Source organism: Corvus brachyrhynchos, unplaced genomic scaffold (genome assembly GCF_000691975.1).
Source record: "Corvus brachyrhynchos isolate BGI_N302 unplaced genomic scaffold, ASM69197v1 scaffold142, whole genome shotgun sequence".
In the NCBI taxonomy this organism is placed as follows: Eukaryota; Metazoa; Chordata; class Aves; order Passeriformes; family Corvidae; genus Corvus; species Corvus brachyrhynchos.
In genome coordinates, this window is record NW_008237226.1 from 5,122,016 (window position 1) to 5,132,176 (window position 10,161).

Genomic DNA, 10,161 nt, shown 5'->3' on the forward strand with positions numbered 1-10,161 from the left:
GTACTTAAAATTAAGGGAGATGCAGGATGGCCCCAGGCAAACACAAGTCTGCGAAAACACCCGTTGTACAGGACTGTTGGATCATGACACCATCTGATCCAGAGGATTACTACCATTTTCTTACACACCAGGTATGAAAAGCCAGCTGTCCCATTGCTTCAGAGCTGAAAGACAGGCATCCATTTAGTCTGTGGAAAACCTTTTTGTTAGATATAGGCCCAGTGAAGGACATCTTTTTTTCTTAGTCCATTTTCATTTTCTTTAAAACTGAACAAAAGACAACTATTTTAGAGCATAAAACATACTCTGATGGAAGATTCCCAATTCTCATCTCAAAATGAATACTGTCCTAATTATAAAGAGCAAGGAGCTGCATAAGCTAATGCACTGATTTTAGGTACTATGTAACCTCTCAACCAATGCAACATTAAGCATAAGCAGATAATTCTTCTAGTGTTTCTTCCTCCTGCTGTACCTGACACGGTGTGAGTGTTGTTTTTCTCAACTCCATTTGAAAAGGCTTAAAATAAAAAGCCCTTGCTTGCACTAGACTTCTTAAAAAACCAAAGATACAGACAACCATTTAAAAGATTTTATTATAAAACTATTTCAACATCTACATCCAAGTAAAAGACTTAAAACTACAGCTCTACTTCCAGAATAAAGTCAGTGAGTGCTGGAAAAGGTGCTGTATTATCTAGGTAGATAGACATAGTTTGTAATACTACAGAGATTTCAAGTGGATTCCTTAAGTGCTACAAAACCTCTGCCTGCATCATGAATATTCCACAGCTTCTCTCTGCAAGCATCATCACAAACATTTTTCCATCACCCATCCTCAGCTGCTTTGAAACAGAAATTACAGCTCTAACTGGAGCAGCTGCAGCTGTGTTACAGATGTACCATCAGATCACAACTCAGGTTCAAGCATTACTGGGTGCAGGCAGAAAGGTATAAATTGTGTTTGCTTGACAATAATGACTACCTAGGTATGTGTTTGTGACCTTGTATTCAATACAAAAATCAACAAATACTCAATTATTTTATGACAGTGAGACCAGCTTTTTCACACCTGTACATTCTAGACAAAGATATTTCCTTTTTATTAGTCATTTCATTCACTGAGCTGAGCCCAGATGCATGATCTGGTGACCTTTGGTGACTGCACCTCATTCACCAGGATAAAAACAGCCCAGATGCAGTACTAAAGTCATCATACTCAGCAGTTATCATTAATACATCTAAAATTATTTTTTAAAATAAACAAGGCATATCAAAATTCTATTTTATTTTCAATGAGAAATAAAGCTCAACAGGACTTCTAGAACACAAAGGTAGTTTCCTATTAAAAACCATTTTAGATTCACAGTGGAATATGAAGTGATTTTCCATCCAACAAATAGAAATCTCTAATAGAAAACTATCATACTGAGCAGGATGCTTTGCTGTATTTGCAACTTCTTGCACAGGATCATGTAAGATAACATGATAATTAGGTAAAAAATTCAAGTAATATTATACAGCCCTGATGAACTTCTGACTGGCCAGCTTGGCAATGTCCAATAGTCTAGCATCTGTTAAGTTTACCTTGCTTACAAAAGTGAAAACACACAAAGATGGGCAAGGAAGAAGCTTATTGAGAATGGAATATTTTCGGAACAACTCTCTCCCACTGGCTCTGTTCCTGTGGGAATTCCCCCTACTTTTCTGTTCATAAAAGCTGTTCTGTAGTTTTCAGTGCTGCTTATATTTTGAAACATTTCCTAAGCCATTTCCATTGTAATGAACAGTTCTTAGAATAAATTTTTATAGTTCCAACACCACTCCTGAAAACCTTGCCAACAGACCTTCAGTGCTCACCACAGCTTTCAGATTACAGATTCCCCATGTACCTCTTTGAGCTGCTGTGGTCTGATACAAATTTGGAAAATACAATTGGCAGATTTTGGTTTAGTGTACTGAGCCACTAACCTCCTAACAGCACAACAGAAACAAACCACAAGACTGTGCTTTAAACATGCTGTTTTTCACAACATGCTTATACAATACACATCACCAAAACCTTTCTGTTCAACTTGCACGTCTGACTTCAGTTCTTGGAAAATCCTAACTGACTTACTTGGCACACATTCTCCAGAATACAGGGATGTAGGCTAGATGTACCCTAACATTAGAGCTGTTTATATTTCCATTTCTTTCCAGTAGCTTTTAAAAATATCCTGATTTTCTTCTTCATTACCTTATGCATAGAAGCCTTACTTGGCTGATTTCCCATGAACAGCTTAACATAAAGTATCTAGCAACATGACTCACAGGGCAAGGCATCGCAGAAGAATTATTCCTGGAATACCTTTTTTCTTTAAATGGGACTTCTTTATATAGGGAAAACACTTTCTCCATACCTCCCAGGGCTCCCTCTCTTCCAGTCAGGCTGTATTTGAATGCTGTTTGCATCTTGCTACAAGACTGCCATGTTAAATGAATCTTTTCCAAATGTTATAAATACAGCTTTAAAGTACAGATGTTATCTATCTACCTGAGAAGTTCTGTAATAAGATAAACTGCTGATAACTATTCTAACAGAAAAATATGCATCAACATAACTCATGTTTATCAGTATTCAGAATTCAAGCATTAAACAGGATTTGAAAATTGCACACCTCTACCACACCAAGTCTTTGATCATAGTAAAAAAATGGCCTGATTTTCCTCTATACACAGCTCTTCTTTAAAGACATATGTGCTCCTACTTTCCTCATCCTGAAGTCCACAGCAAGGTTTCAGATCCAGCACATACAGCCTAGGTTTATAATATTCTTATCTTCTTTCTCCTCTGCCAGTTCTGAAACTTGCTTGTTTGGAGGTAGATTAGTACTTCCAGACGCTGCTCTTGAAGCCAGCTTGATCCCTTTGGGTGTCTGGATACCAACTTCTCTTCAGAAAGCTGCACTCTGTTTTGCCACATTCTTTGGGACACACCAGTCATCTGCTTCTGAGGTAGCCTGGTAATGCTTGGAAGCTGATTTGTTAAAAACTGGGAGTTTTTCTACTGATTCTGTTGATAAGGCCTAAAAGTCAAGAAGGAACAAGTTACTTGGTTTCTTTCTCTCAATAATGCCACTTAGCAAAAATTCATTCAGTATGCCTAAAGTGTTAAGCCAGTGACACTACAAAATGAAGTTATTCACACAAGTGTTTTTACAATAGATGCAGTAGTTTAGGTGCTTCAGTATCTACGACTGCTTTGGATAATTTGGCAGGACAAATGCAGTAACATCACATCCTATTTATGCATTTTTAATAGGCCTTAAGCAGTACCCTCTAACATGATTTCAAGATAGTCCAGGAATGCATGGAAAAGGACCTTCATTTGCAAAATTCCAGAGAAAAAGTTTTAATAGAAATGTTATATATATATGTAGCTGAACTGTCTCTTCCTTTTGTACTTCTTCTCTGATTGTGCTTCAGTGTTTTCAGTTTAGCAAAAGAAATTCAAAGCAAGTTTTTCCCATTATTAAGTGCAGAAAGTAGAAAAGAATATGTAGTGCTGTTTGCAGGTTTCTTACAGAAACAGCAGTGCATGTTATATGCCCAGTGTTCAAAATTACTGGTATCTGAATCCCACAGCTTGCTGTAAGGCAGATGTTGAATAGCACCTTGACTCCTTAAGGATTTAGTTTACATGGATTTTCTAGTTTTCAGAGTAAACAAACTAGATCTGTTGCTCACACCTTTACTGCACTCTCTTCAAGTACTTTGTATTCCATGAACAAGGAGATAACATCTTAAGCTGAAAACCAACAAGGCTCTCACTAGTAGTTTTTCAAGTAAACTAGTTAAAGCCAAGTGACTTTTTTAATACCAGTTACTAAATCTGTAACTTCTCAAGAAAAAACAAGAGCTACTCATGAGCAGAGAATTTGTTTACCTTAAAATGGTAATGAGTAAACCCACTGCATTAATGGTAGTTATCTCTTATTTAACTAAATTTAAATACATACCTTCAAGTAGATGATAGCATCTGTTCCATAACCACATATGGAGTAAAGATTTAGATCTCCTTGAAAGTATTTAGCATACAGACGAGAAATTGGCAAGCCATACCCAAAGCCAGCCTAAAAATAAAGTACAATATAAAATTAATTAATTTTTTTACTAGCTCTTATGGCTAAAAGTTAAATATCTGGAAAGTCTTCAGAGATTTTTAAGCTGTTAAAAAATCCTTTGCACTTCCTCTTCTGGTAGAAGAAAACATAAATCTCTACTCTGTTTCATAGAGAATGCTGAAACTGACCATTAAAAAAACCCAAAACCACAAGAAAAAAGATCTCCATGGAAGTGGAAGGGTCTATATTCATGTCCCACTTTTACATATTACATTTCAGTATTTTTCCCTCCCTTGTTTTTGCTAGTACAGCTTGATTAGTAAAAGGAGCTTGCTACTGGGAGATTAATAACAGTCTAAAAGCCAGTTCTAGTTGTGCTTGCCTCCAGAAAGACAGTGTGATTTACAGTAAGTTTAAGGACTGAGTGGAGAGTGAAGACAAAGTAAATTAGTGTCATTGGAATGTAAGAAGAAAAAAAAAAAAGGGGGTTAGATTCAGGTTGCAATGCTCTTCTTTGTTTTTCCCTTTAAAAGCATATTTTTGTCCACTAAGCTAAATATCAAAACTTTGTTTCAGAAAGTGTAAATTCATATTTATGGGGCTCGGTAATCTTTGCACATCCCACAAAGCAGCAGGGTAGACACAGTGCTTCATTATTAACACAGCAACACTTACAACAACCTAATTGCAACAGAAGTATTGAAAGTATCTTACAAGAGGGGTATTTCGACCATCATCCATATTTGGCCTTGGGGCGGTGGAATACATGTAGCTAAACAGCTGCTCAATTTTCCTTACTGGAACACCACCTCCTCGGTCTGAGATCTGATTTAAGAGAGAATGAAGTTAACAACTAGCATGCACTAAGAATGGTATTTAAAATGCTGCTATTTGAACACACCTTTCCAACAGTCATAAATGCAAACATTTGTTTTGCAGCATATTATTTTCCAATTAGATAATTGTGCTACGTGGAGGCTCGTATCATCGAGAATGCTCATGTGCTCATACACAGTATCTTTGATCTTTTCTCAGAGGCCAGAAGATCTTTTAATAGAATCAGCTAAGCATGTATAATAACAAAGATTACATTAAGTCCATATTGTAGTAGGCCAGTAAAATACCTTGATTGCCACTGTCACTTCAATCGGAGAAAGGGTAGGACTGTTTTCTTGGAATTCAACAGTTGCTCTCATTGAATTCTGTGGAAAAGAAGGTTACCATGATCAGAGATTGTTGAATCCATGCACTTCAAACCACACTCGTTGTACATAGAGGCAAAATTACCCTCTATTCCTATCAGTGCCTAGTTTCCAAGGGACACACCTAGCATTTTGGCATAATGGGAACAGAGGAGGTCTCACACCTAGAAGTATCTAAGCATAGCCAAGACTCTTCTGAGTGAAAGATTACAACTTCTTGCCCAACATAACTCAGGCACTGTAAATTAAATAACATAACTCCCTTAAAGTCAACAGGTTTCTGGAGAAGAGCAAAGTTCAGCAGTTGCTAAAGGCTGCCAGATTTCTGCATCTCATGCTGGCAGCACTGAAGTTCAGCCCATTCACTACTCCTAAACACACTGTCCAATCCACAGAAAAGGCACCAGGGCAAATCTGCAGATGTAATCTCTAAAAGCAGAAGGCTAGTGGTGGTCACCACCCCACAGCCCACTTAACTCTCTCAGTTTACACTGACATACCTTAAAGAGCTCAAAAAGCATGTGAAAAAGATGAGATGGAACATATACAATGGTAATTGGTTCTCCTGGAGCTTTTCCTAGAGGAAAGGAAAAATACAAAAGATTTAAAAGGGTGATGACATTTTTCTATATTGTATCCAAATTTTACAATGAGCAAGTTGCCAAAACAAACAAAAAAATAAATCAAGTTTAATTTTTGGTTTTCCTCCCTCCAAAATTGGCAAACAGCTTTATGCATTCATAACAGTGTTTAGATTGCAATTGCCACTTGCTTAGTAACAGCTTCTTTTCAAAGAAAGAAGTAAAAAAATCAAGTATTAATTCCCCTTTATAAATAAAGGATTTTAATAATTAAGCAGACTGCTGACATCAGACACATGCAGGCAGCTCAGACCAGACCCAGCATTTCAGCAGCCTCACTTCCTCACCCCAGATACAGAGGTCCTCTGTAGCAACTTCTCATGTTACTTTAAGTCCAGGTTTGTCTGACTTTTCTCAAATTCATAAATGGTACCTCAAAAATTTAGTGTTTAAGATACATTGACATTTGAGGTCTAACACAGGAGGTTAAATGAGGTGCCTCTAATAGAAAATGAAGAGGAACTAGCCCAAGTCAGATTAACTAGTATGTGCATTAAGGTTACAGAACTGGGAGCCTTTTGAGTCAGTAAAAGCAGCAGTTTGGCTATCAATAGGAAGCTCTCATCTTACCATTCACTTGAGTAAGTTTCAGTTCTGGAGATGTTAAGTAATACTGGTCACACAACATCTTGGAACTTTCATAAGCATCTGAAATAATTATTTAAATAAATGATATAAAGTATAATATCAAGCAATGTAGAAATTAATTTTAATGCATGGCAGAATACAGCTTTTAACTGCATAGCTGCTAAGGTGTTAGAGAGTCTAAGACATAGACAAGGGAATGTGTGTCAAGGGAATGATAACTTTGCATCCACTGTGTGCACTATAAATTGAGAACAAGGGGCAATTATAGCAGCATGAGCAAATCTTTGTACACTTTGATAATTGTACGGAACTGATGCATCTGTTATCTACCTCTAGGTAAAACCAATCTCAACACCTCAGACAACTTCAACTCCTACCTCATGTCACTTGCTAGGACTTACTCCAACATGGTTTTTTGCTGCTACTTTGTATTTTAAATTCCGGCCTCTAAAAGCTCGTGCCTTGGTAAGACTGCTTTCAGCTATTTCAATTAAAGCCAGTCAGCATCCTCTACAACACAAGTTGGTACCCAAACTGCTTGCAATCAGATACAGATACTGATCAGGAAGACAAACATTAAAGCTCTGAGAATACGCACCATTCACTACTTCAGCAACATCACAGCAAGGATCAATACTTCCAATGTGCCTTGGGTGCCCCGAGCCAGACTTATCATCAAAAAGAAGAGCTGTTTGAGATGAGAACAATACAGTATTTAATCACAAATACTGTATTATGTAAAAGCCTAAAAATTGAGACTAATACAGTGAAATCACAACATATAATCACATAAAATATTGAATGTTGTTTATGCCTTTTATGAGTTAAAATGGTATATAATGTCAGCAAACTATGTTGGCTTCTCTGTAGTTCACATCTAAAGGTTTTTCAGACATCGATGATATCCCTACATATTCCACAAAAGAGTTACTTCAATTATTCTGTAGTCTAGAAAACAAGTTTTTCCATTACTCTCTTAAGTGATAGTTTCCATTTCTAACTTTTCAGTGTCACACAAAATCATGTGAAGCAGTTCTCCATCAGTTTTCAGAAGTGCTGATATTAACATGTTACTCATTAGGTTTAAGTTTTTTCTCAAGCAAAAATTTCTACTTACTGTGTTGGTTCATTAGCATCCGGGTGGAAATACGGCTCATGTAAAAACGATCCAAAAAATACTGGATGTTATGATTGGTGACAGGATCTGCTTTAAAAGTGTCTTTGTATTCAATTATTCCTTGTGCCATTGTAGGAACCACATCATGATGTCTGTTTCGGACTCTAATTAGAGTATCTATAAAGCTAGGTCAAAAAGAGATCTTTTTAGAACATTATTCTCAGATTACACAGATGCAAGCTTTGTATAATGTAATTATTTAATCCAGCACCAGCACAGCTAAGTGCTTAACAGCCTGTTAAAATACAGTCTGTTTCTTTCACTCTTTTAAAAGTAATTCCTCACTAACCTAACCCAGAAGAGTTTGGCATTTTTAAAACAGAAGGTATAATGAGCCATATCAAATTCACTGCCTGTTTAATCATTTATTTGAGCAGAGGAAAATGTAAGAAAGGGAAAAAGATCCCAAACCGACATCTTGGAAAGAAGCAGAGATGTGACTTCACAGATAATTTTTTTTAGTATTTCTCTGTCATGACAGTTCAAGGGACAACAGACCAGCTTGTTCTATGTTCAGCTCTTCTGCTAGATTATCAAATTCAGCTCATGATGGCTGTCAGTCTAAAGTAAATATATTGTGAAAAGTAGAATGTGAACTAAAAAGTTCCAAAAAACAAATTAAAAGCTTACTCAGATAAGACTTTTTGGTCATCTGGGCTTTTCTGATTGAACTCAACCAGCTCCTTTAGGCTTTGGATGTACCTATTGAAAAAGAACACAAGAAATATATGCTATTAATTGATTTTTATTAATCTATCAACTTGAAAAATACTTTGTCTTGTGCACATCATTAGTCCTAACAACTCAGCTAGGAGTTTTAAGTATCTCTGAAATATCAAAGTTACAACCAGCAATGGGATGACAGACTAACACTTCTCGACTGCCTGAACCCCAGAAGTTTTAAGTCTTTTTTTGTGCCTGCCACCAAAGAGGAATCTAAACCCTCGCTTAAGGTATGTAGGATCCCCTTATAACTCTCGAGTACAGAGTATTTCAAAAGAAGATCCAAATGACAATGACAATCAGTAAGACACTTAAGCAAAATTTTTCCAAATCTGATCAGCATTGGCAGAAGCTAAGCCTCTTGCACTAACACCTGACAGTCTTGACGCATATGGCAAAGGCACAACTGTTGGCTATATTAAGAACAGTTTCTAGATCTCACTCTAATACTTCTGCTCTTTATGTCAGCCATCCTGGCAAATGCTGCAACTGTGCCAGTAAACAAGGTTAAATCAGATTCAACCACTGTATCAACTGCAGAGATTATGTTAATTGAATTTCAAACACTCGTTGCACGTATTAAGGCAATATACTTTGGAACAGAAGCTCTGTTAGTAACTGCATCAGTGACAGATCAAAACAGGTACATAGCCTACTTTCCCATTTTGTTTGGGTCTAAGGGTCTGTAATGCTATGGGGAAAATATTTTCTTTTCCCCCTTCTTGAAGAGTAAAAAGTGAGATTTGCTCTATTAGCTATTTCAAACTGTAAACTACCCCCCAAACACACTAATTTAAAGATGACAATATAACCATATTGGTTTTCAATTTAATTTTAGTGTGCTAGAAAAGGACAGTGTGTAACAGCTCGCAATTCAGCTTTGAGGAAGGAACTGCATTTCTACTGTATTTTGTTATGCTTTCTACTATTCAAAAAAGTCTGTAACAATAAAGTTCTCAAAGCTATGTTAATTTGCATGCTGAATTCATGCAGTTCATACTCACCAGCTTTTTACTAATTTTACTGATGGAGTGCCTAGTAATTTATCAGGAAGAAGATCGATTTCTTTCAGGATGTTTGCAAACCTCACAGGAAGCTCTTGTCGCAGAAATGAGAAGGAAGTTCTCTCACATCCATTAGTCGAGCCTATGAATAAATCCAAAATAAAGTTTTTGTTTAAGAAAGTTTCAAGGTGTAACTACAGATTGCTGACTTTCCACGAACTTCAGGACTCTATCCGTCTGCAATCATGAGGCTTTTACTGGCCAGGTCATCTAAGTGTACATATATGTTTGTGCTGAACGCTGTTTACATGACAGTAAGACACAGCGTGCTCTTGGACGGGATACTTGTACAGTTCCCACTTAGCATGAGACTTAATTGCAATCCCCTAAGAAGTACTCCAGCCTCTGTAAACAGAAGGTTCTTCGGGGTGACGTCTGGCAGCATCATGTGCGCACGGCCGCCAGAGCTGCCAAAGCGCTAATGGGATCAGGGAACAGCGCGTTCACTCCGCCTGATGGCTCCTCCCGCCCCGGTGTGCGCGGAGCACGAACACGCCCCGCAGCCCATGGACCTCTCAGAGCCCGCACCCTACGAACACCGCCGAAACAGCGCTGTAGCGCATCTTCAGCTCTGATGACGGCACTCAGACGTCTCCAGCGCCTGGCACCTGGCCGGGGGGTAACTGCGGCCGGGGGTGCCCACCCGAGGTGACCTCCCCG

At 37.7% G+C, this 10,161-nt stretch overlaps 1 protein-coding gene across 1 annotated transcript; it reads right to left on the reverse strand.

Moving 5' to 3' along the window:
* Positions 1-577: 577 nt before the first annotated feature.
* PDK4 (pyruvate dehydrogenase kinase 4) lies at positions 578-10,064 on the reverse strand. Its single transcript, XM_017729178.1, has 11 exons — positions 10,035-10,064; positions 9,442-9,635; positions 8,345-8,416; positions 7,655-7,839; positions 7,136-7,225; positions 6,520-6,597; positions 5,809-5,885; positions 5,231-5,308; positions 4,821-4,931; positions 4,002-4,115; positions 578-3,068 (listed from the first exon to the last, which is right to left on the reverse strand). Exons 1-11 carry the CDS (start codon positions 10,062-10,064, stop codon positions 2,937-2,939), a joined length of 1,161 nt encoding a protein of 386 aa, XP_017584667.1. The 3' UTR covers positions 578-2,936.
* Positions 10,065-10,161: the final 97 nt, after the last annotated feature.